The sequence below is a fragment of the Hemitrygon akajei genome, chromosome 27, assembly GCF_048418815.1.
Source record: "Hemitrygon akajei chromosome 27, sHemAka1.3, whole genome shotgun sequence".
NCBI classification, from domain to species: domain Eukaryota; kingdom Metazoa; phylum Chordata; class Chondrichthyes; order Myliobatiformes; family Dasyatidae; genus Hemitrygon; species Hemitrygon akajei.
In genome coordinates, this window is record NC_133150.1 from 29,165,935 (window position 1) to 29,192,688 (window position 26,754).

General features: G+C 42.1%; 1 protein-coding gene across 1 annotated transcript in view; it reads left to right on the forward strand.

Moving 5' to 3' along the window:
- The window catches only part of mdfi (MyoD family inhibitor), a 114,241-nt gene extending 87,860 nt beyond the window's left edge, over positions 1–26,381 (forward strand). The window contains exons 3-4 of the mRNA XM_073030527.1: positions 14,623–14,949; positions 19,134–26,381. Coding sequence (XP_072886628.1) covers positions 14,623–14,949; positions 19,134–19,384 — 578 coding nt within the window. The 3' untranslated portion in view covers positions 19,385–26,381. The remainder of the gene's footprint in view (positions 1–14,622; positions 14,950–19,133) is intronic.
- Positions 26,382–26,754: the final 373 nt, after the last annotated feature.

A 26,754-nucleotide genomic window follows, 5' to 3' on the forward strand; every position in this document is an offset into this window, starting at 1 on the left:
TTGTATCTTCTCCAGAGTGCTTGAATAAAAAGGAGATTTCCCTTTGCCTAACGCGTGCTATACCTACCTAAGAGATGTTGATATTGCCGTTGGATGATGTCTAGAAACTAGAATGGAAGGTATACACAGTTCCTTCTCATTACCATACCTCATTTTAGTAGGCATAAGATGAAAGTTAGAAAAAATCAAATTGTAAGTAAAATACATCGTTGGCGCTAAAGACATTTGAGGAAGCAAAGGATTATTGAAGATTCCATAGTACTTTTTGACTTACATTGGCAACTTTCCAAGTAACAAATGAATTGCCTGTTGCATTTACTCCAGAATACCATGTATAATGTAAGTCATTCTGGCTTTAAGTCACTGCTTTGAATTGTTGAGTTAGTTAGTCATGGGTGGTAGTGTTTCAGTGATTACAAGGTCAAACTCCACCCAAGAATTTCAACCACTTTATTTAGTTTTGAAAGATCTGCTCATCAAACAGACTTGATAAAAAACGCAAACTGTTTGACACTATCGCGAGATTGTGAAGATGAAGGGATTAGTTCTTCGTCCTTTTGTGGACAATGATACAGATGAAGTAACTAGTAGATGTACTGTGTATGGAGACTGCAGCAGACATACCGTAAAAGCACCACTTCAGGTGTGAAGTGGCCGTGTTATAAACTCTGTGTTATAAGTTTTTAATACTTATTTTATTTAGGGATACAACAAGGAACGGGCCCTTCCAGCTCATTGAGCCCTGCTGCTCAGAAATTCACCAATTTAACCCCAGCCTAATCACAGGACAATTTACAATGACCAATTATCCCACTAACCAGTACATCTTTGGAATGGAGGAGGAAATGTGCATATTCGTAGGGAGGAACATACAGACTCCTGACCAATTATGTCAGAATTGAACTTTGAACTCTGATGCCCCAGCTGTAATAGCATCGCGCTGACCAGTACTTTGCCATGGTGTAGTCAATCATGTGGGAATCGTGCATGCATAGTATTCCAGAAGAAATTATATAAGATTAGAGCAATGAAATAAAGAAATATTTCACTTCTCCTTGCTAGCCTGCTTCAAGGGAGGTAGCAGAAACAATACTATGCAGGTAAGGAGGCACGGTAGAAACAGGCTATAAAGAATCACTCAGTTATAGCAGTGAAGCATTGACCTACAGCGTCGATTAATGACATAGTCGTCAACAATCAACAACTGAAATGGTATTTTAGTCCTATTCACCTCTATTTAAAGCAAGCGGAAAGGAAAGGCTCTTGAAATGGAATAAACATTAAAACAAAAGTCACAAGGAGAAGAGTTCAGTCTGCACGTAAAGGAATTGTGTGCTGGGGCCTTCTAGTGAGTTGGAGTCAGGTGGCATTGGAGAAATATCATGTGCTGTGTCATATGGCGTGGAAATCATGATCTTTCCGTGACCATGATTGTCCTTGGCAAATTGCTAAGCAGGTGCTACACCTTGCCCAAGGGTGTCCTGTTGGCTAGCGGAGGGAAGGAGCACCTTACACCTCCTTCTTCACCCTGCCTCCCAAGTGTAGGTATATGCCTCTTGAAATTATCTTGTGAAAAGGAGAACATTGCTCCTCGCACATGGTGCTTAGGCAAATATCATAATCGGGTTCCTGAAATGATACCCACCATTGTTTAAAAACAAACGTTTAATATTTCAAGATAAGGGAATATTCCTGAGTTGAGAGCTGAATGGTACTTCAACACTTTCTGAGTTTAAAACTGAACCATTAGCACGAATGTGGAGTTCATAGAGAATGCGAAATACTGTGACCAAGTTAAATTTGTAATATCTCTCAAAGTACTTTTCGGTGTGTCATGTATATAACAGTGGTTGAGAACAATAATTGTTAATGTAATGCTGTCATTTCTTTAAGGATTGTGCATATGACTTACTGCTCTGTGGGCAGCATCAATGTGTATTGGAAGTTTCCTTGACTAAGTTACACACAATTTGTTTGAGGTCCTCAGGCCTCACATATACTTACTTCTCCGAGGATCGTCACGTTGGATAGGCTTGTGAGTTCCCGAGACCCCGAGAGCAATGCAGTCTGGAGCTTCGCTCCTGGTAGAGTCACCCATGGCGGAAGCTCTAGACAAAGTGTGATCAGCAGCAGAGCTGGAGGAACATCACACGAGCAGTGAAGGGTCCCCAGTCGTCTTGGATGCCAAGCCACTGGATTCTAACCCCGATCCATCAAGGTGGTTGTCCCTACACCAGCCTCCCCAGGTTAAACAAAGTCACACACGGGCAGTTTCCATTAAGGAACTAACCTCATGGTGGAGCATCAGACTCGGCTCAACTGATTGCACGATGACCACTACTTGCTTGTACTCTTTTCAATAGATTTTATTAGGGATCAAGAATCCATGCTGAAGCATCTCCGGCAGCTAGGAGTTAAAATGCTAGAAACTATTGCCAGCTTAGCAGTAGCACTTTTATTTGTGTGTTTTTATTCTGGCTCGTAGTGCACAAATTCAGACCTTGTGTTTATTGACAGCTTTATATTTTGCCTGCTGTTAAGGTGCAGATGAGTGTTTATGCTTTTTGACATGCGATGAGGGCATGAAGGATGTGAGTGTACGCACGCTCGCACGTGTCGATCTTTCTGCCTCTCTCTATCTGTATCAACCACTGTCAGGGAGGTTTTTTTTGTTACTTCACCCTGGTATTGGGCAACTCTCATTCTTACTTATTTCTTCATCCAGGCATGAATAAGTGGTCTTAAGGAGTTTTCAAAAGGTGCAACCATATTGGTATGGGACTGGAGTTGCAAATAGACCAGCCTGGTTATAAAGGGAAGCAGAACTCCAGAATGAGTCCCCATGACAGTTTGACTGCTTCAGGGGGACTTAGCTGCTGAGAAGCACAAAAATTACCGGGAGAGGAGTGGGGCAGAAGTGGGTAGGTGGAATAAGCAGAGGTAGGTGCGGGGGGTGGGGGGGGGGGTGCGGTTGTGGTTGTGTTGGTGCAGGGAAGGTTGTTGTCGCAGGGGAGCATTGCGTGTTGGAGGAATTGAGTTTTATTGTATCACAACCTTCAACCACCACACTGAAACTGAGCCGTACTCTCTACAACAAATTGAATCCACCTCTTCACTCCTTGGGGACCAGCGTGTGCTCATTTCAGCTGCTCAATTAGAGGATTGGCTGGAGTTTGCCCAGTGCTTTCCAAAGCCCTTTTCCATGGCCTAAATCACCCAGAACCTTATCAGCTGAGAGTGAAAACTTAACCCCATCCCTCTCGACTTCTCTCCACCACAAACTTAACTACCTAAGTCCCTCTTCCTGCTTTCATTGACCTTCCATTAACAAATGCTCAGAGCTCATATAAAGTAGTTGTTCCTAAAGTAGAGATTATCCTTTCATTCACCTCTAATACTCCCACTGATGCAGGGTTACGACCTGAAAAATCAATAGTTCCTTTCCTTCCAATCACTCAAGTCTGCCTAATTCCTTTAGCAGATTGTTTGTTTCTCTGGTATTCTCCTCTGTCTTAACCCTCCATCTATCTTTTCTGTCTGTTAGTTTCTTATCCCTTCTGAGCTCCCTTGTTACCAGACTTGCCCTGTGCTCCCAAGTCTATTTTCACTGTACCGCTGATCACCTTTCCTAACTCTTATGCTTCCTGGCTTTGTTTAGCATCCCTCTTCCTCAGGCGCTGGCTCCCTCTCCCTCTTGCATCAAGTCCCACCCACCATATGCACCATGAGCTCGTCTTCCTTCTCAGCTACTGACAGTTCAGCTTCTCTCTTTCCCGTCCCGAGTCCTTCCACAGTGTTAATAATTCAACAGGACAAGAAGAAGACAGCTGCCAGGTTACTGCTGAAGAAAGTGAGAATCAATTCCAAGGAAAAAGTGAATTTAGGAACAATTTGAAGGGTCCCACCACGCCCACCATTGTCTGCATGTTAATGTGTGTTTCTGTATATTTGATTTGAATTTTTTATGCTTTTGTGAGGCTGTGTGAGTGTAAATGTGTGTAGATTAAATGTATGTAGATGTTTGTGTTTGTGAGTTTGTTGAATGTTTGTAAAAGAGAGTTGTGTGTATATTTTGTATGCAGATGTGTGAGGTTCTGAATGTCATTGTATGTATGTGTGCTTGTGTGATGAAGGAGCCTCCAAAGCAGATTTTGGATTGACATCATTTTTATTTAAAGATACAGGGCAGAGCAGGCCCTACCAGCCCAGTGAGCCACGCTACCCAGCAACCCACCTATTTTACACTAGTCTGACCCCAGCACAATTTGTACAATGACCAACTCCGATGCCTCGAGCTGTAATAGCGTCACACTAATCACTACACTACCGTGGAACACCACAAGTTCTATTGACAGAGAGAGAGAGAGAACTTTAAAAATTGGATTTATTTTTACATTTTTCAGTATTACAACAAAACCTCTACTTGATAGCTAAGCTTTGTTTCTGTTTGAGAAGAATGATCACTGAGCCAATATTTTTGCAGACAACAAACATATGCATTTGATATCATGTCAAAACCACCAAACCTGCCCCAAGCTGTTGTATAAAGGAGGTTGGCTTTGTATACTCCAAAACACTAAGTGGATTTGCTTCTGTTACCATGATCTGAACTCCTTCAAATCATATTTTAATATAGTCCGTATTCAGGATTTGCAAAAAAAAAATTAGCAGTCAGTGTTCTCATTTCTCTCTGCCTCAAACTTGTCCAAAACTGATTGGTTCAGTCTTCTCTCTTTTTAGCAGGTATATGACTGCGATATGACCAATGAAATTGGAATCTCAAGTCCTGTGCATAAGATGCCTGTAATTACTTTGTGGCCCATGACAATCTTATATAGGGTTGTAATGGTCTGCACATTTGCTGTTTGGTGGTGATTAATGCAGAAGTGTAAGGAGATAGACTGAGATTTAAAAGCTTGCAGGCAGAACTGGATCAAAACAAACAGATTCACCATTGGAATGCTACTTGTTGGCTTTGTGAGAGGATTGTTAAAATCAACATGAGTAGTCCAGTCTTCCATTTTCCGGCCACAACTTTGCATCAAAGATCAAAGTAAATTTCTTTTCAAAGTACACATATGTCACTATATACAATCCTGAGATTTATTTTCCTGTGGGCATGTTCAGTAAATCTATAGAATAGTAGCTATAACAGGGTCAATGAAAGATCAACCAGAGTGCAGAAGACAACCAACTGTGCAAATGCAAATAAATAGCAATAAATAACTGGAAAATGAGATAAAGAGATCGTTTTAACATTGATCATTGGTACCTTGGCATCTTTCATTCTGTACCCACCGTTGTGTTCGTTATACGTACCGTGGGTTACTCATAAAGCAACATATTCTGGAAGAACATAACTAGAACTTTCACAGCAAACAGCAACCATGTTTTACACTGCCATACTTCTCGATCATTCTTTCATGTTTGCGTATGCTCAGAACTCTGTCCGATCACGTTCTGACACGTGACACGTGACACGTGATATCACCACACCCACTCTTTGCTGATCTTTATTTTCAGACCTTCACTTTGTGTTTCTTTTCTCTGTTCCGTATTAAAATAACATTATTAGCCAACTAGCGACAACTAGCCAAGTTAAAATATTGGTAACACACTCAAAATGCTGGAGGAACTCAGCAGGCCAAGCAGTAGCTTTGAAAAAGAGTAGTCGGCGGTTTGGGCCGAGACCTTCCAGCAGGACTGCTGAGTTCCTCCAGTATTTTGTGTGTGCAACTTCGATCTCCAGCATCTGCAGGTTTTTTCTTGTTTGAAGTTAAAATATTGTCCCTGGTGTTCAGAAAGCATTCCCTCTGCCTAGAGGGCCTCCGGTGAGCAAGCAGAGGCAGTATACTCCCTCTTCAGAAGACAGGAGACAATCAACAAAACATGTCCACCTCTCCCTCCCATAGCCAACCATATACCCAAAATCAGGAGTGTGCGTCTGAACTGTAAAAAGACTTCTGTCAGCCTGAGGAGCGCTTGGCAAAGAGTAGTTGATTTTCTATCTAACCCATGAAATGGTGGAATTTATGTATGAGAGACAAGGCTGTGTGGTAAACACAAAATAATCCTTGTACCAAGTCAAATATAAATGACTCCATTTAACTATTGGAGAAGGATGTCTTCCAGTGTCCTGGGGCCAACGTCTGTAAGACCTTTCTGTATGCACTTTTCCTGCTCTATAACAGGGACTATGGTTTCTAAAAGTTTTTTTATTGACAGTGAAATGTTGAAGTTAAGCCCCAAGGGTGTATTTCCATCAAACATGCATGAAAAGTAGATTGTGCATACACAGGACATGAATACTTCCTTATCAAGCTATTGAGCAAAAGAAATGGTAATGTCCAGTCATATTGCAGGATTTATTTTACAGTCAAGAAGTTATAATTCTGACACAGAAGAATGTGGATGCTATTATTTAACTATTCAAGTATGAGACTGACTTTAAGTTTTTGGGCACCCATACTGTTTAATTCAGGGGTTCCCAAACTTTTTTATGCCATGGCCAGCTACTATTAACCAAGGGTGTCAGTGGACCCCAATTTGGGGACCCTCGTAAGTGATTTGGGGGACTGAGAATGTCACTAGGCTTTAGCTGACAGATCAGTCTTGGCAATCTGTGTGACATGAGGAAGTCTGCAGCTGCTGGAAATCTAAAGCAACAAACACAAAATGCTGCAGGAACTCAGCAGGCCAGGCAGCGTCCATGGAAGTGAATGTCAGAAATTGTATGCTTCATCCTGTTCCTATTCTGTGTGCTGTCTTGTTGTGTAAACCCATTGGGTTATAGTTTTGCTTTGAGTGTGAAACTTGTTCCAGAGACCTCATTCAGTCTATCCTGAGGTTATTTGAGATCATGGAGCTGCAAGATATAATAATAGGCCTTTTGACCCATCATGACCATGTTTTCTGCCCATCTACATTAACCACACTTGTCCAAGATAAGACCATGTCCTTCGAAGCCATACCTACTGAAATACCTCTTAAGCATTGTTAATTATATCTAATTCCATCATCTCCACTGGCGGCACATTTCAGACAGACACTAACCATATTTTGTGTAAAGCAGGTAGTATATTCAGAATTGCAGAGGAATATGGGGATATTGGACTGTTTGGAGATTTCATGATAGTTGTTAACAGATTATTAACAAAGCTTATTAGCTGAGGTTTAGAATAAAAGAGGAGAGGGGTCAAGTTAGTACTGTGTAAAACATGAGCTGGGTCACACTTAGTTCACTCCATCAGCTTAGTGACTATATTGTGAAAGCTCTGGACAAGGTATAGAGGAGATTTATAAGGATGTTGCCAGGAATGGAAAGTTTTAGTTACAGGGGAAGATTGGCCAGGTTTAGGTTATTTACTTTGGATCGGAGGAGATTGAAATGCAATGTAGCTGATGTTTATAAAATTACAGAAGGATTAGATGAACAGGATAGAAAGGCCCTATTTCTCCTTAGCAAAAAAAATACACAACAAAGAGATTAAGATAACATAGGCAAGAGCGAGAGAGCTGAGAAAAAAATATTTCGCCCACTATGAGCAAGGTTGTGTACTCACAACCTGAAATAGTGATAGAAGCAAAAACATAATGTACTTAAAAATGTATTTAAATATGCACATTATATGCTGTAGCCTACTAGACTCTAAATCCAGGCCTAGGAAGTGAGATTTGAAAGGATCAGCTATCAGCTGGTGTGGACGTGGTGGCCTCCTTCTGTGTCATAAATGTCTATAATTCTATTTTGTTTAAGGAAAAATATAAGTTAAAACACATCAGCTAAACATCATAGCAACAGAACCTAAACCATGCATGAACAACACCACGGGAAGCTCAGTGAGCTGTCACTTAAGGGTTTTCTGTATTGCACAGAAAATCGTACACCATCAGCACAGGTTGCTCGCGGTTCATCCCCTAAAACGGTATGTACTAATCTTCTACTGCTGGGATCTGTGTCATTAGTACGCTATCCCAGTCTTACACCATAACGACACTGTACCGAACATTACTGTATCCCAGGGTCTAACAGAGGTGGACCTGTGCCCATCATACCCTAATGCTGTTTAGCTAACCCACAATTTAAAAAGACGGGCTGTAAAGCTCACACAGTTACATTGAGGACACCAGGCAAATTTGACGGATCTTGCTGAAATCTAAATGGGATGTTTATCATTATAAACCTTGAATGATTCACCGTGATTTCTTTTCTCACTTTAATACAGTGACTGAACCCTATGAGTAGTGACAACAAATAAAATCAGAACAGCCCACAAATGAGTTACTGTCTCCACTCTGGTCTGCTTGCTCATGCCATCAACCAATTTGGCTTGCTCTTACTTTCTCAGCAAGGTCCTCTCTCCTGCCCGTTACGCTGCTGGCGTTTAGGGCAGCAATGAAGGTCTTCCATCTCTGCTGGGTGTTCATCGCGTCCGTAACTGCTGTCAGTCTTTCATGTTCCGGGTGGAGACCGTTGCACTCAGATGTAGAAAGATTCTTCATTGCTGTTTCCGTGGCTATTTTGTTTTACCCGTCAGGGTGGTGAGCCATGAGCTGAACCCCCAAACCTGGAGGACTGGCGGACTAGTATTAGTCTGGCCTCTGCCCTTTGACCTGTTTGGCATGGATGACTCTACCAAGAGCCAAAGCATAAAGCTCTGACTCCAACCAACATAGCTCTCCAGATCATTGAGGCAAGCAAGCCGACAGCAAGGTTGTGGTCATCTTGAAGGTCAGCAAGGTCCAGGCCAGGAGTTATCTTTCCTATTCTCCTTTCTCTTATTAATGCTCCTGATCGCCCACTTATAATTAAAACAAAAACTGACCATTCCCAGGCACCGCTGACTGAGAACCCCCAGTGGTGCAATATCGGAAAAGACAGTGGGGACAGGAGAGGGCAGAGGAAGTTAAACTGTTGAATAAAGTATCCAAACCAGACTGAAATGAGGAGCAGAACTGCAGTGCTCAGTAATGCAAAGCAAATTGATTCAGATTGGAACCAACCACAGAATGTTTCTTAAATTAAAAAGTTAAAATTAAATTGCTCGAGTGACTTGATGTGAAGTGAGATGATTGATTTCAGTTTCCCAGGGTCTTTATATTCTCTCCAATGCACAGCTTTTAATTAGCACAGGCAGATAATGTAGTGTATTTGTATAAAATGGGGCCATATTAATTCAATCAGGATTCAGGAACCATTATCTCACCTTGGACATGCAGGGCTTTTTAATTGAAATCTCATTAGCTGTACCTGTTTGCACATCTCTGTGGGTGATACCTTGTCTTCTGCATTTAAAAAATTGTAGGGTCAATCCAGAACCAAAGATTTGAGTGCACAAAAATTCCTGTGCAATAGCGAGTGTCTGCTGCTCTGATGGATAGTCCGTATGGTATTAATGTGTTGTACTGTCTGAGAAGCAATACTCAGGGACTGCTGCATTGACAGAGGGTCAGTGTTGAGGGGGTGCCGCACTGCCTGAAGGCCATTGTTGAGTGAGTGCCCCTCTGTCTGAAGGCCATTGCTGAGGGGGTGCCGCACTGCCTGAAGGCCATTGTTGAGTGAGTGCCCCTCTGTCTGAAAGCCATTGTTGAGTGAGTGCCCCTCTGTCTGAAGGCCATTGCTGAGGGGTTGCCCCTCTGTCTGAAGGCCATTGCTGAGGGGGTGCCCCTCTGTCTGAAGGCCATTGTTGAGTGAGTGCCCCTCTGTCTGAAGGCCATTGTTGAGTGAGTGCCCCTCTGTCTGAAGGCCATTGCTAAGGGGGTGCCCCTCTGTCTGAAGGCCATTGTTGAGTGAGTGCCCCTCTGTCTGAAAGCCATTGTTGAGTGAGTGCCCCTCTGTCTGAAGGCCATTGCTGAGGGGGTGCCCCTCTGTCTGAAGGCCATTGCTGAGGGGGTGCCCCTCTGTCTGAAAGCCGTTGTTGAGTGAGTGCCCTTCTGTCTGAAAGCCATTGCTGAGGGGGTGCCCCTCTGTCTGAAAGCCGTTGTTGAGTGAGTGCCCTTCTGTCTGAAAGCCGTTGTTGAGTGAGTGCCCTTCTGTCTGAAAGCCATTGCTGAGTGAGTGCCCCTCTGTCTGAAAGCCATTGCTGAGGGGTTGCCCCTCTGTCTGAAAGCCATTGCTGAGGGGTTGCCCCTCTGTCTGAAAGCCATTGCTGAGTGAGTGCTGCACATTCTGTAGATCAGTGCCTAGAGAGTAGTGTCGTGTCAGAGCACCAGCTCTGAAAGAGTGCAGCAATGTCTGAGGGTCACTGCAGAGTGAGTGCTACATTATCAGAGGTTCAGTACTGAGGGCGTGCTGCACTATCTGCGGATCAGTACTGAGGGTATTACGGTGTCTAGATGTAGGTAGGTGTCCTTGACTAATTTTTTTCTTCCCCAGCTTTTTTTGCTATCTGATATGGCCTTTCCTGCCTGCTGACAGTTGAACTCTTCTCAGTGTCCAGGCCAAGACTTACCCTCCTCATTTCATTTCTGAGGGATGCTACTCTGTGGGCCAGCACTGAGGGTTTCTGACATGGAGACACAAAATGAGCGTTGCGAGAATGCTAAAGTACCTGCAGGTTAATACTGAGGTAGTGTTGCAGTGCTCTATTAGTGGGCCAGCACTGAGAGTTTCTGAGGGAGTTTCACAATGCTTTAACCTCAGTACTGAGAGAGTGCAGTATTGTTGCATATGGGTGACCTTGACTACTTTCTTTACAGTTTTGTGGTACATGATGTGGCCTTTCCTCCTTGCTGATAATTGAACTCACGTCAGTGCCTCAGGGTGTACCATAAGAACATAAGAAATAGGAGCAGGAGTCGGCCATCAGGCCCGTCGAGCCTGCTCTGCCATTCAATAAGATCATGGCTGATCTGGCCATGGACTCGTCTCCACCTCTCTGCCTTTCCCCCATAATCCTTAATCCCCCTACTATGCAAAAATCTATCCAACTTTGTCTTTAATATATTTACTGAGGTAGCCTCCACTGCTTCATTGGGCAGAGAATTCCACAGATTCACCACTCTCTGGGAAAAGCAGTTCCTCCTCATCTACATCCCAAATCTACTCCCCCGAATCTTGAGGCTATGTCTCCTATTTCTAGTCTCACCCACCAGTGGAAACAGCTTTTCTGCCTCTATCTTATATATCCCTTTCATAATTTTAAATGAAATTATAACCATGAGGTAGGAAATGTGGACTGGGCTCCTGGTATCATTATGTATGGATATTATTGTGAAGCCTTGCATAGGTTGCCAAAAAAAAGGTCATGAAATAGTTTCTGATGCCTAACCAATGCCCAGTCAGACATGTCAAGAAGATAGAGATATCATGGGGCAATGGGACTTTGGGCAGGAGGTCAGCTGCAGTTTTAATTCTGAATAGTTTTACTATCATTAATATGTTTAATATATTTAATATGACATTCCCACTGCAATAATGATCCAAGGAAGAATGTTTATCATTTAAAAAATCATCTACTAAACAATCCAGGGAGCTTTTTGCCCTTTTTCCTTTGACCTTTGTCCTTTTCAGTCCCTTTTACTGAAATTAGACATTAAATTGTTCAAGATGGTAATCAGTATCTGCTTTGTGTGGTTCCAAAAAAAAAATCCACATGTAGATTGTCCTGAATAGTGGCCTTCTCCTCTGCTTTAACCATATAACAATTACAGCATGGAAACAGGCCATCTCGGCCCTTCTAGTCCGTGCCGAACACTTACTCTCACCTAGTCCCACCTACCTGCACTCAGCCCATAACCCTCCATTCCTTTCCTGTCCATATACCTATCCAATTTTTTTTTTAAATGACAAAATTGAACCTGCCTCTATCACTTCTACTGGAAGCTCATTCCACACAGCTGCCACTCTCTGAGTAAAGAAGTGCCCCCTCGTGTTACCCCTAAACTTTTGCCCCTTAACTCTCAACTCATGTCCTCTTGTTTGAATCTCCCCTACTCTCAATGGAAAAAGCCTATCCATGTCAACTCTATCTATCCCTCTCATAATTTTAAATACCTCTATCAAGTCCCCCCTCAACCTTCTACGCTCCAAAGAATAAAGACCTAACTTGTTCAACCTTTCTCTGTAACTTAGATGCTGAAACCCAGGTAACATTCTAGTAAATCTCCTCTATACTCTCTCTAATTCGTTGACACCTTTCCTATAATGCTTTCCTATAATTTAACTTTCCACTTTTGGCATAACTGGCAAACTTGGCACTTACTGCCAGTATCAGGTTGACCCATTTAACCGTGATAGTGAAGTATTTGTTGAAGTTTCAGTTCAGGTGATAAAGATACTCTAACAAAATACTGGTAGTTTGGGTCGGAAAATTCAGGATGTTTTTTCCCAGTAATGATGAGGAAATTATGCTTCCAGCTGCTTAGCGTGCTCGGCATGGTAGTGTATTGGTCAAAACAAAGATCAAGAAACACTGCTGTCTATAAGGAATTTCTATATTCTTCCTGTCACCACATACCAAAAGGTATACAGTGTATGGTTAGGGTTAGTGAACTGTGGACATGCTGTGCTGGCGCTAGAAGTGTGGTGACACTTGTGCGCTGCCCAACACAATCCTAGCTGAATTGATTTCACACAAACAATGGATTTCACTCTATGCTTCCATGTACATGTGACAGAAGCAGTTTGTGGCATCAAAGTTCAAAGTAAATTTATTATCTAAGTACCTATATGTCACCATATACAAACCTGAGATTCATTTTCTTGTGGACATGCTCAATAAATATAATAATCGTTATAGAATTAACGGAAGATCATACCAATAGGGTGGACAACCAGTGTGCAAAAGACAACAAACTGGAAATGTAAAAAGAAAGAAAAAAGTAGTAATAGTAATAATGATGAATAAATAAGCAATAAATATCCTTGTTCTTGATGCTTTTTAAACAAGAAAAAGCTTGCTCACACATGAAAGAAGTTGAAAACTGCAGCATGCCCATTGCTTTCCTATGAATGGCAGGATACTCTTCTTTCACAAAAACCCAGAACTTGTCTAGGGACAGGTCAGTAAATCTCATCTTGAGTGCCTGATCAGAGTGTAGCTCACAAAGTCCTTCTTCTTTTCTCAAAATCAAGTTCTCAGGCTGAGCAGAAGATTCAGAGAAAGGGTCCCTTTCACAGTCATACACTTGTGTTGAAAGGGAGGAAAAATACCGTTCAGTTTTGTTCTGCAGTTTTTCCAGGTGCTTTTCAATAAGAGTCGAAGCTTTCTGATATCCTTCTTCACTCTCAAGCCCAAGCAGCAGTGGAAACATTTCAAGATTTCCTTTTGCCAAAGATCCAGTTTCCTTTTAAATCCAAGAATCTTGTCACTTGAAGTCAAAACATTTTCTCCATTTCAGCTGGTTCATATGATGAAAAATGTCTGCTAAGTAGGCTAGTTTCTGCAGCCATTCTTCATCCTCAAAGCACTCAGCAAAATCTGGCCTTCTGTTTTCTTGAAAGTACTCCTGCAATTCACCTTTCAGCTCGAACACCCTGTTGAGGACTCATTCTCTGCTCAGCCACCGGTTTCTGTGCGTGGCAAGGGATTTGTGTGCTCTTTGCCCAGGTTTTCACACAGGTTTTTTTAAAAATATTGCCAAGTGAATTGTCTTAAAGCTACTAAATAACTTGCTTCCTGTTTCTTTTTTCTGACTGTGACTTTATTTTCAAAAGCTTTAATCTGTTTGTTTTAAGATTCCATGAGTTGTTTAAAACAGACAGCAATTTTCTTGTCATATGGCTGTGATTTGTAGTTCTGTGTCTTTTCAATTGTGCTGGAGCCATTGCTACATGTGTAAATTGTTTGCCACAGACCAGGCACAATGGAATAGGACAACTTGGATCTCCAGTCCATGTAAAATCCATTGATACATAGCTTTCATTGAAAAGACGGACTTTTTTGTGTCCGTTGTTGCACTGGTGCAGCAAAATGACCAGAAGATTGTAATTCTTCATCATTAACCTTATCAGAATTGTCAGTGGACCTAGGCCTAGAGTCCTCCTCTTCCATCTCACAGCTCCTCTTTAAAAATCACCACATTGGACCATCTTTTGAATGAAAGTTTCCCTCCAGTTTTCTACTACACTGGAAGTTTGTTCGCTCCCATTAGTTAGTTGGCGGTGCATAAGGGGAATTGGGGGAGGTAATTTGAGAGGGAGAGGCTGATGTCACAGCCTGATTTGGGCAAGCCCATTCAATGCTCGGAAAATGCACTTCACGTTCCTCAACAGCCTACCCTCTGTGCAATACTGAACTCACCAATATCAACGGCCTCCCCTATCTCGTGACAAAAACTGAAATTGGACTAAACCAAATAAACACGGTCCAACTGCGCACTGTCGTACTGGCCTGAGAATGCTTATGGGGCAGTTCAGTTGCTGCCCACCACCGTGAGCTCTAGCATTGCAGAAAGTTTTAAAAAAACACATTTCTTTTAATCATGATCTCTCATGGAACAGCTGGCGACCTCTCACAGGATGCTAGGGTTCCACGGAACCCCAGTTAAGTAACTCTGGTCTCTGGGTTAGGTGAGTGGTGTAATGGGGAGATTGGTGAGAATCTTATTTGCTTACTGCCTTTGTCCGTCCAGCTGGAGTTAATACTGGAAATTAAAGCTTTTATTTTCTCTTGTCTAAAGGTCAACCGCAGGCTACCCCTTCAACAAGTTACTTCACACCAGGAAAGGTTGCAGTAGGCCCCGTGTCATCACAAAATGCTATTAGACAGGACCCCCAGCCAAACAGCACCATTACTGAAGCTGCTTACAAGCCACAGAGTCCAGTTACCCTCTCTCCGATTGGACCCAGAGTGCACGGCAGTGGTGTGGCACACTCGGCACCATCAACCTCACACTACAAGCATGGCAAACTGCAGTCCTACCCGTCCATCAACAGCCACAGCAGTAAGAAGAGCAAATCCAGTTCCAGGTCAACAGCATCTCAGATCCCTTCTGACGCAGAGGAAGGTGAGTATCTCTGGCATGGGTGTTTAATTTTAGTAACGTACGTATTTTATCATAGAGCAATGACCAATAAACAGAGTGGCCGAGGTCGTGCTGCCGCTGCTAAGTCATGCTCACCTCTTGCAACTCCATGGTGAGAAGTTGCTGCAGACTGGTAGTTCAAGCTCAGAATGAGGCCAGGCATTTCTTCCAAGTCCTGCCATGTGGGTAAAGGCAGAACAAGCCACATCTGTGAACATTTGGCCAAGACATTTCACAGGTAACTAGCCCGATCCCTTAGTTCGTTTGACTGTCAAGCTGTCAAGACACTAAAAGTATTTTTGTATGTCCCTGATTGTATTGGAATACATTCAGGAATGTTAAAACAGGGATCACTTTAAAGTTCTAAATATAAAAAGTGCTAAACACAAAACCGCAATTTAAAAGCATCTTTATAATTTCAAAGAATTAGATAAGAACAGGAAAATAGTAGCACTTAATCCCTCACTACTGTTTCTCTCCAGGTCAATCAATGGAGGAGACTCCCTTATAATGGGTTAGACCTGCACCAGTCCTTTGTTCTAGTTCTGCTTTGTGGGTCTCGGGAATTGCTCTCCTTTGCTAGACTTCATAATAAGTGCACTATCAGAGTACAATTGGGAAATCACTGGCAAATAGCAGCCAGCAAGTTACAGAATCCATGTTCTTTTGCACATGCATTGAAGCCTTGAATTGCAGGCAATAATATAGATAACCCTCAGCTTTGTCCAGGGGAAAGAAATGCTCACTGAATACAATGGGGCCAACTCATTATGGTGTGGCTTCTTATAATGTGTTAGATTAAGTAACTATCTATGATGTTCGGAATCTTATTCCTCATGAAACTGATCTTAAGAAAGTCACTAAATTGACTTGAATAAACAAGTGAAAGACAAAAGGAATAAAGAAATAAGGGAATTCAGTGGAATAAAGGAAAGTACAATGGCATGAGAGGAGAACTGGCCAAGGTTGACTGGAAAGAGACACTAGCAGGAAGAACAGCAGAGCAGCAGTGGCTGGAGTTTCTTTGAAAAATGAGTGAAGTGCAAGACAGATATATTCCAAATAAGAAGAAATTTTCGAATTGAAGAAGGACACTACCATGGCTGACAGGTGAAGTCAGAGCCAAAGTAAAATCAAAAGGGAGGGCATACAAGAAAGCCAAAGCTAAAGGAAAGATAGAGGATTGGCAAGCTTTTAAAAGCTTGCGGAAGGAAACTAAGAAGGTCATTAGGAAGGAAAAGATGAATTACGAAAGGAAGCTGGCGACTAATATCAAAGAAGATTCTAAAACCTTTTTTAAATATATAAAGGGTAAAAGAGAGTTGAGGGTAGATATAGGACCAATACAAAATGATGCTGGAGATTTTGTAATGAGAGACGCAGAGGTGGCAGAGGAACTGAATGCGTATTTTGCATCAGTCTTCACAGTTGGAGACATCTGCAGTATACCGGACATTCAAGAGTGTCGGGGAAAAGTATGTGCAGTGAAAATTACGACTGAGAAGGTGCTCAGGAAGCTTTCCTGAACCTGATGGAATGAACCCTTGGGTTCTGAAGGAAGTAGCTAGAGAGATTGCACAGGCATTAACAATGATCTTTCAAGAATTGATAGATTCTGGCATTGTACCGGATGACTGGAAAATTGCAAATGTTACTTCACTATTTAAGAAGGGTGGGAGGCAGCAGAAAGGAAACTATAGACCTGTTAGCCTGACATCGGTGGTTGGGATGTTGTTAGAATCAATTGTTAGGGAAGAGATTACAGAGTACCTGGAGGCACATGACAAGATTGGCCAAAACCAGCATGGTTTTCTGAAAGGAAAATCCTGCCTGATTAACCTACTGCAATTTTTTGAGGAAAGTACAAGCAGGATAGACAAAGGGGATGCAGTAGATGTGGTGTACTTGGACTTCCACAAGGCCTTTGACAAGGTGCCGCACATGAGGCTGCTTAGCAAGATAAGATCCCATGGAATTACAGGGGAGTTACTAGCATGTGTGGACCATTGGCTGGTCGGCAGAAAACAGAGAGTGGGAGTAAAGGGATCCTATTCTGGCTGGTTGCCGGTTACCAATGAAGTTCCACAGGGGTCGTTGTTGGGACTGCTGCTTTTTATGCTGAATGTCAGTGATTTGGACTATGGGATTAATGGATTTGTGGCTAGATTTGCCAGTGATACAAAGATAGGTGGAGGAGTGGGTAGTGTTGAGGAACTGGAGAGCCTGCAGAGAGACTTGGATGGTTTAGAGGAATGGGCAAAGAGGTGGCAAATGAAATACAATGTTGGAAAGTGTATCGTCATGCACTTTGGTGGAAGAAATAAACGGGCAGACTATTATTTAGATGGGGAGAGAATTCAAAATGCAGAGATGCAAAGGGACTTGGGAGTCCTTGTGCAGGATACCCTAAAGGTTAACCTCCAGGTTGAGTCGGTGGTGAAGAAAGCGAATGCAATGTTGGCATTCATTTCTAGAGGTATGGAATTTAAGAGCAGGGACGTGATGTTGAGGCTCTATAAGGCACTTGTGAGACCACACTTAGAGTATTGTGTGCAGTTTTGGGCTCTTTATTTTAGAAAGGATAGATTGACAGTGGAGAGGGTTCAGAGAAGATTGACAACAATGATTCCAGGAATGAAAGGGTTATTGTATGAGAAACGTCTGGCAGCTCTTAGGCTATATTTCAGGAGTTCAGGAGAATGAGGGCGGATCTCATTGAAACATTCCAAATGTTAAAAGGCCTGAGCAGATATGGCAAAGTTATTTCCCATGGTTTGGGAGTCCGGGACAAAAGGACACAACTTCAAGATTGAAGGATGTCCATTTAAAACAGGGATGCAGAGAAATTACTTTAGTTAGAGGGTAGTAAATCTGTGGAATTTGTTGCCACATGTGGCTGTGGAGGCCAAGTCATTGGGTGTATTTAAGGCAGAGTTAGATAGGTTCTTGATTAGCCAGGGCATCAAAGGGTATGGGGAGAAGGCAGGGGAGTGGGGATGACTGGAAGAATTGGATCAGTCCATGATTGAACGGCAGAGCAGAATCAGTGGGCCGAATGGCCTACTTCTGCTCCTATATGATATGGTCTTATGGAATAGGTTAACAGCATAGCTGCCCGTGGCATCTCGAAGTCCACCCTATGTCTCCATCGTGAGCAGTGGAAACGGATAAGTCCAGTTCCGTACATTGGATAAAATGGATTGCAGAAACATTGATGAGCTCCAACCATACCATTGACTTTGGACAATGGAGATGGGAGGTCCTCAATGGCCCATGCTCCATGGGAGCTAAGGGACCAAGAAGAAGAAGAATAGCTGCCCGTGAGCATCACTGAGAAACTATCTGGCTCTTTAGAAAATGGATGAGACCGGATAGTCAGTGAGGGCTGAATCAGGATGGCACCCGGGGTTAATCAGTCTGTTACTGCCAGGAAGACTCATGAGTACTAGGGTGCAGTGAGGTTTAACACTGCCACAGAAACTATTGGGGTAGAAACTGGAAGCACTGATTAAGTGTGAGAAAGTATTTTCAAGTAGAAACTGGTTTTCTCATGAATGGGAGCAGTTCACCTCAGAAAACACAATTTATGAATAAAATAAAGCTCTGAGATCTCCACAGGCTCAGTCACAATCCGAACTTCCTGCTCAGTTAAAGTAACACTAAGGACATAGACTATTAGATAGAGCACAGAAATAGGCCTATTCCCAACTCCAAATTACCACCCATTGACCCCTCGTGTAGAGGGAGGGAAAATTTGTCAAGCTTCCTGTACATGATTGGCTATCAAATGCCTCCTAGTTTAGAAAGAAAATAAATCCATACGATTCCAGCACCCTACTGTTGTCTGCTGAACACTGGGTTAGAGTGAGGGTTATTAGCCAAGGTGCCTACTCCCAATTCCTTACCAATGACCCCCATGTTCGAGAGTGTGAAAATAAGTCAAGTTTCTGAATCCTGATTTACCATAAATAAGTCCTAAATTAGAGAGAAGAAATCAGTCACAGTTTCTGCTCATGATCTCTGCCCTGTGATCTCGCTATGCACTGGTTGGGAATAGAACTGGACTTGGCTCTAATATTGTCTGCAGATGAAACACACACACAGATGATATTTATTAGTCAGAATCAAAGTGATAAACAACTCTAATCGCTCTCTCTCTTCCTTAGACTGCTGCGTGCACTGTATTCTAGCCTGCCTTTTCTGCCAGTTCCTCACCCTGTGCAATATCGTACTAGACTGCGCGACCTGCGGCTCCTGCACCTCCGACACCTCCTGCTGCTTCTGCTGCGGCTCCGAGGAATGCGCGGCCTGTGACTTGCCGTGCGATCCAGACTGCGGGATCGTGGACGCGTGCTGCGAGTCGGCAGACTGCCTGGAGATCTGCATGGAGTGCTGTGGCCTCTGCTTCTCCTCTTAAATGTGAATTCTGGAAATCTCGTCCGGGACTTAATGAGTGTCTGACTGGATGGTTGGTCGGGATGTACCTTCAAGGTTCGACGACGAGCAAGGAACAGTTTGCAAATCTCTTTCATCCAAGAAACTGCTGGCTGTCAAGACATAAAGATGAGACGTATGTCACTGTGGTGCTAGTGACATCTATTTCAATTTTTTTATTAGTCAGCTAGAAGGTTTGCCGATTGTTGCTCAAACTTCTCAACTTCCAAAGCTTTCTGTGAACAGGTTTTTGTTGTTCCCCTTTACCCGTTAGAATATTCTTCTGATAATTTCATTATGAATCAGAGCTTCAGCCTTCAAGGACACGATCCTGACTTTGCTTCCCGTAGGAGGTGGGGCAGGAAGAGCTGTTGTAGGTGGAAAGTTGTTGAGGTGAATCTGGTCAGATTGTGAGTGAACACCGGTAAGGAGGGATTAGTTCTATGTTCCCGATCCTCACACTGCTAGGTCAACATCTACCTCTTATGCCTCATAGTGAACGATTTACTAAGAGGCTCTGACAAAGTGCAGGCAAAAAATATTTTCATTACTTATGCTTGACAGTGGTACACGGTCACATTGGTTTCCAGTGGGAGAGGATGGTCAGCCCATCTAACTCACTTATCCATAGATTTCCTTTGAAAACCTGAATCCCATCTGTAGGGTAAAAGATGGCTGTTTCTTCGTGTTTGAAGCCTATTAACACTATACTCGGGACAGGAATGGTACTTACAGTAACTGTTTTCCATGAGGAAAATAGTGAGAGGGAGTTTAGCAAACTGCATCCTGCGGCAACCTGAAAAATATCCTTCCTTACCAGGGTGGCACAACAGCAAAATGTTATTTCAGCACCAGCGACCCAGGTTCAGTTCCTGCCGCTGTCTGTAAGGAGTTTGTATGTTCTCCCTGTGACCATGTGGGTTTCCTCCCACATTCCAAAGACAGTAGGTTAATTGGTCACATGGGTAGAATTGGATAGCACAGGCTCATTGGGCTGGAAGGTCCTATTACTGTGCTGTATCTCTAAAAAAAATTAACATAAAATTTTTTATATTAAAAAATGCTGGACCACCTAAATGGGCCCATTGTATATCACAGGCTGCCCCTTCACCAAGCTACTTCACGCCAGCAAATGCTGCACTAAGCATTAAGTGTCAGGCAGGACAACCGGCCAAATAGCTGCTTACAATCGATCAACCAGGCACTATTGGGCCCAGAAGAACCAGAACTTGTAAATTAACTTTAACAGGTTTTGGGACTTACTGGGATTTTTTCCCCCACATGTGAAGTTTATTAATGAAGAATGAAAAAATATAGAAAACAAGGTCCAATTTTCTTATGACTTCATAATACTTCCACTGGTCACCTCATGTTATAATGGCCCCTTCAACTAAACTGGCCCTTTTCTCCCTTCACTGCTCCTGGTCTCCAAATTTGAATAAAGTTACATTGCCTATCTTTGTCTTGTCAAAAGACAATTAAACTGCAGATATAGGAAGGTGCTTGATCACAGCCAAGTCTTTTCTTTTCTCCATAATCTTCTCCAGTTCTCCACTCCCCCCTTCCAGACAAATTACCAGGTGAGGGTGCAAAAAGGAAGAAATAATAATCCTGCAGATGCCAGAAATCTGAAATTAAAAGAAAGAATGCTGGGGATACTTAGCAACTCGGGCCACATTTCAAGGAAATGAGGCAGAATTAGCTTACTAGGTTGATGACTAATGAAATGAGCTAATGAAAGATAATTTATCTGAATCATTACTTCTGTTTCCCCTTCCACAGATACTCCCTGATCTGCCGAACATCCCCAGCATTCATTATTTTTGTGCCTACTAAGGTTTGCTAAATAAGAGCAATGGCCAATCTCTCTCTGTCTGACCAAGGCCACCTGCTTCACCCCAAAGAAACTTATCTAAGACGTTGACTTAGCTGGAATCAAAACTGTTTTGTGTAGTCAGCCCAGTAGCTATTGAAGAAAATAAACTGCTCAGTGGATGAACCCACTCAGATTATTGACCTTAATTACATCTGACCATGTGCTTTGAGTGGCAGGTGTGAATTAGGTGATGGAACCTCTGCTTGATCTGTGATAAAATTTTCTTTGGAAATATTATCAACACAAATTTAGAGAAACTAATTTGCATTGGATGAGAAAATAATATAAGTTTGACAATGCGGTATCAGTACTTCTTGCTGCCAAATCTTAAAACAAAGAAGGGTAGCGGAGTATTTGATTATCATGGTAACTGGCTATGTTGTGGAAAGTCTGTCCTGAAGAATGCTGAAAGCAGACACAGCAATAATTTTATTAAAAGATTTAGGTAAATATTTAAATGGATGTATTTGCATGGTAGCAGAAAAGAACAGGGGAATAGGACCAATCGGGTGTCTCCTTCAAACATCTACCACAGCTCTAATAAATTAAATGATTTCTGTAGTCTATGAACTCTACCTTGAGTTAACATAGTAACTGGAACTAGTTGTTTATTCCAATACTAGAACGCTGATACAGAATGCAGTTAAATTAGTAAGTGTTGTTTTAATTTTTGTGTATTCTGGTTTGATACAATATATTTTTAGTTGCTGCATGATGCTCTCTCTAGATTCAATAGTCACCAAGGCAGAATAGCTCACTTGTGAACGGGGCTATATCAAGTTGTCTGCAAATTTAATATTTTGTCAAGAGTTATTTTTTTTTAGTTTTTGGGTAGCTAACTTTACCTTTCTTGTATTCCTGAATGAAACATTAATAGTTAAGGTTGTTCGGATGTTTGGGGCTGCTCGGTTTACAATGCTGCTACACCCCATGCACTCCACTTCCTCCCTACGTCCTCACACTAAAATCAAGATTCGCTGCACCAGATCTTTCTTGAAGTGCTCCTTCCTTAGGGTGTCAAACTGTGAAACTCCCAAATCCCTCACGTATAACATTAAATAAAGGGCCAACAGTTAAGGAATTAATATGTAGGTTCTGAGAAACATTATTCATTCAAGCATTAAAAAAATGGTACAGATTGTCAAGAGAAATTAAAGATAATATTAAATCAAAACAAAAGGCTAAAAATATTCCAAAAGACAGTAATATGCCTGAGGATTGGGAATATTTCAGAATCCAGCAGGAAGAGAACCACAGCATTGATAAGAAGAGAAACACAGGAGACTGCAGATGCTGGAATCTGGAGCAACACACAAAACGTTGGAGACACTCAGCAGATCAGCCAGTATCAATCGAGGGAAATGTACAGTCGATAGTTCAGGCCAAAGCCTCTCATCTGGATGGAAGTAATATAGTGAGGAAAAAAGAGATTGTAAGAGCTGTTATAGATGTGTAAAAAATAGTGTGGGTCTGTGAAGGACAAAAGAGGAGAAATTATATTGGGAGAGGAAAATGTTTTTCAGGCATAAAACGTCCAGGAAATATTGGATAGATAAGGATTTGGGGGAAAAGAGGAGGTAAAATATTAACATTCATAAAAAAGGAACGGAACTGAAAAGTGATAAATTCGCATGGCCTAATGGTCTGTATCTTATGGTTTTGAAAGCGTGCCGACAGAAAAGTTGTTTTTCCACTGATCATCATCTTCTAAAGTTCCATCAATCTAAAATGTTTTCCACATGTTGAAAAGATAGCAAATATAACCCCATCTTTCTTGAAAGGAGGGAAAGAGAAAACGGGGAAATTCAGATCTGCCCCTTGTATTGAAAATGCTGGAATCTATTGATAAAGAAATGGTAACAGGGTCCTTGGAAAATAAGAACGAGGTTGGCAGAGTCAGCATGGAGTCGTGAAAAGGAAATCATGTTTGATAAATGGATTAGAAATTTTTGAGCTTGGAGCTCTCAGATTAGATAAGGATGAACTAATAAGTGTGACTTTTGGACCTTTTGAAGTCTTTTCAGATGGCCACACACACAAAATTATTAAAAATAAAATGAAGCACAGTGCATTGGGGCAAAGCAACACACGCACAATGCTGGAGGAACTCAGCAGGTCAGGCAGCACCTATGGAAATGAATAAACAGTCGACATTTTGGGCCGAGACCCTTCTTCAAGACTGAGAAGGAAGGGGGAAGATGCCTGAGTGAAAGGCAGGGGGTGAGGAAGGACTGGCAAAGCACTGCTTTGGATTATATATTGGTTAATAGACCAAAAGAAACTGAACTGGTTGGCGGGACTCAAAGAAGTACCCTTCAGTCCTGCCGAAGGTCTCGGCCTGAAATGCCGACTGGACATTTTTCCACGGACGCTGCCTGGCCTGCTGAGTTCCTCCAGCATCTTGAGTGTGTTGCTCCGATTTCTAGCATCTGCAGATTCTCTCTCGTTTTTAAAACAGTCATTCTCTGTCAGAAGATGGTGAGAAGTGGTGCACTACGAGAGTCAGTTTTGATCACATTTTACACCATTGCTTTGGATGAGGGGAGTGTGGCTTCTCTAAATAAGAGTTGGGCTGAGCAGAATTGAACCTGGAAACGAGAAGATTAGATTCTGTCCCTAAATGTCTATTTCTAGGTGTACAGTGTATTTCAGGAAGATGCAGATAAGCAAACAGCCATAAATGAAGACAGAATAGTTGAAGCGTTTAGCGACACAGTGCTCAGGATGTAGTCATCCTAACCTGCATTTGTTTGCTGTAAAAAAAGAAAGGCAGACGCAAATTCCTGCAATACCTTTGGCAATCTGAGGATGTCCCAATGCGCTTGATAGAAAATGAAGCACTTACTGAAGTGTTAATTAGGTTAGCACAGTGGTGCAGCTGGTAAAACTGTTGTGTCATCATTCCCAGCGACTGGGGCTCAGTCCTGCAGCCTGGCGTTGAGTGTGTGACGTTTGCTCGTTCTCCCGGTAACAGCGTCAGTTTCCCTAGGTGCTGTGGTTTCTTTCCACATCCCAAAAGGGGCTGGTCGTTATGTTACAAACAAGAGAAAATCTGCAGATGCTAGAAATGCGAGCAACACACACAAAATGCTGGAGGAACTCAGCAGGCCAGGCAGCATCTACTGGAAAAAGTACAGTCGACATTTCGGGCCAAAACCCTTCGGCAGGACTCAGTTGACTGGACTTTTTTTCCATAGATGCTGCCTGGCCAGCTGAGTTCCTCCAGTATTTGTGGTTGTTACGTTAATTGGCCACTGAAAATTGTCCCTGACGTATAGGTAAATGATAGAATTTTGCAGAAAGTGGATGGGAATGTGGGAAGAATATAATGGGATGCATGTAGGATTAGTGTAAATTAGTGGCTGTTGGTCAGAATAGACACAATGGACTGAGGGACCTATTTCCATGTTGTGTGACTCCTCTAAGTCGGTTAGAGCATCACAATACAGGAAATGAAGCGATCTATTTACACATAGCAAGCTTCCAAAAAAATCCTTTGTGATAAAATGTTTTAATGTTGTTGGTTGAGGAATGAGGATTGGCAGGACACACAGCTAATTCCTTGCTCTTTTACGTCCACCTGACTACTTAAAAGATCAGGTAGCAGCTGTGAAGAGGGGGTGTTGGTGTGTCAGGTCAAATGACCGTTCATCAGGACTCGGAAGACCAGAATGAGCAGATTTGGATTGATTGCCTTGCCCTAAACACAGGGCTTCAAATGCTACAGGATTTTCTCAGTACTGCTTTGCTGTTTAAAAGCTTAAAGACAAGAATGTTTTTAAGAGTGAAGCATGTATAATTAGTGATACAGGTAAACATTCGAAAAAAACTGCCGGTGGTGTGACACCTTTCCTGCCAATCATTCCAACTTGATCACAAAAGCATAGCTGTATACGTGGCATTAAAGGTATCTACAAAAAGGATATATTCAGCATAATGGGTATAGATTCCAAAGTATAATTGGAAAATAGAAGGATGGGGGCATCTTGCTGTTGGAACAGAGATGGCAACGAGGAAATGAGAGAATTTACAATTATGAGAGGAATGCTTCTTTCCATTGGATAATGGAGCAAAGGCTCGAGGGTATAGTTCCAAGGCAATTGGCAAATCAACCGGAGATGATATTGGTGAATTATAAAATGAGTGCTTAGGACATTGCAATGCTCTGTGATAAGTTTCTGCTTCAATAGCAACCCTCAGAAAGGAATTGGTTAAGAATATTGATGAGGGGAAAAATGCCGGATTTTAGGGGGAAAAGAGGTTTGGGAAACTGGGAATAACTGGAATCCACTTCTAAAGATACAGCACAGACTCAATAGCCTGAATCACCTCCTTCTGTGTTGACTTATAGGACTATCTTTAATTCACCATGACTACACACGCCTCTTTCCCCCATTAGTTCCTACTCGTCATAAACCTGTCAAACTCCAGATTGATAATTTATTGCTAGTATGTAATATTAAAATCAAATTGAATGAATCATGATGTTCTTGTTTGAAAATGTAGTCCATTATATTTGTGTTCCTGGGCAATATTCCTGGATCGTGCTATCAGTGTAATATTGCTTTTATATGGGAGGTGGAACCGTATCATCATAGGCTTGTCCATGCTACCACCAACATAGTTAGTTAAAGAGTGTGAAGACTTGTAAAGATACCATTCACTAAGTCACTGCTGGCAAAATGCTGTGGAGTGAAGGTGCAGCAATATGGATAGAGAAGGACAAAATATTGTCAATGCTGGAAGCCTGAAATGCTGTAAATACTTTGCAGGTCAGTCAACATCTGTAGTGAGAGCAGCAGAGTTAACATTTCCAGGTCATTGAGCTGTTAAAAAAGAATGCAAAAGCATTGATCACTACCGAAGCTCAGCCACTGGTGGTTGTGCCTTCAGTTGCTTGGCCTTGTGATCTAAAATTCCCCACCAGAACATTCTTTGCCTTGGTTTCCTACTTTAAGGTGCTTTTTAAAACCTACCTCTTTATTCAAGCTTTTGGCCACTTGTTTTAATATTGCCTTGTGGCTCAGTGTCAATTTTTGTTTATTAGTGCTCATGTGAAATGCCTTGGGATATTGTACAACATTAAAGTTGCAATATAAATGCATATTGCTGTTGTTGTCTCTTGATCTTTCCATTGGCCTTCTATACATTTTCCTGTGATGGAATTACACATGAGGTTCTGCTTCCGTAGGCAGTACAGTAGACCTTTTTTTGGATTCAGGTAAAATCATGTGCCAGTGCCTAACATCTGGATTCATCAATGATGAATGGTTTTGGTTTGGGTGATGGAGATTGAAGGAAAACCAGGGAAATTCAATGCAATCACAGCCTTCTAGAGACTCAGGAATGGCGTTAAGCTCCCAATTTATCCGAAAGCTTTTGAGTCCAATTTCCACCTGTTTAATCTATTTTAAATTCATCAGAGCCCACAATGAGATGACATTGTTCTTGGTATTGAATAAATATGCTAATTGCTT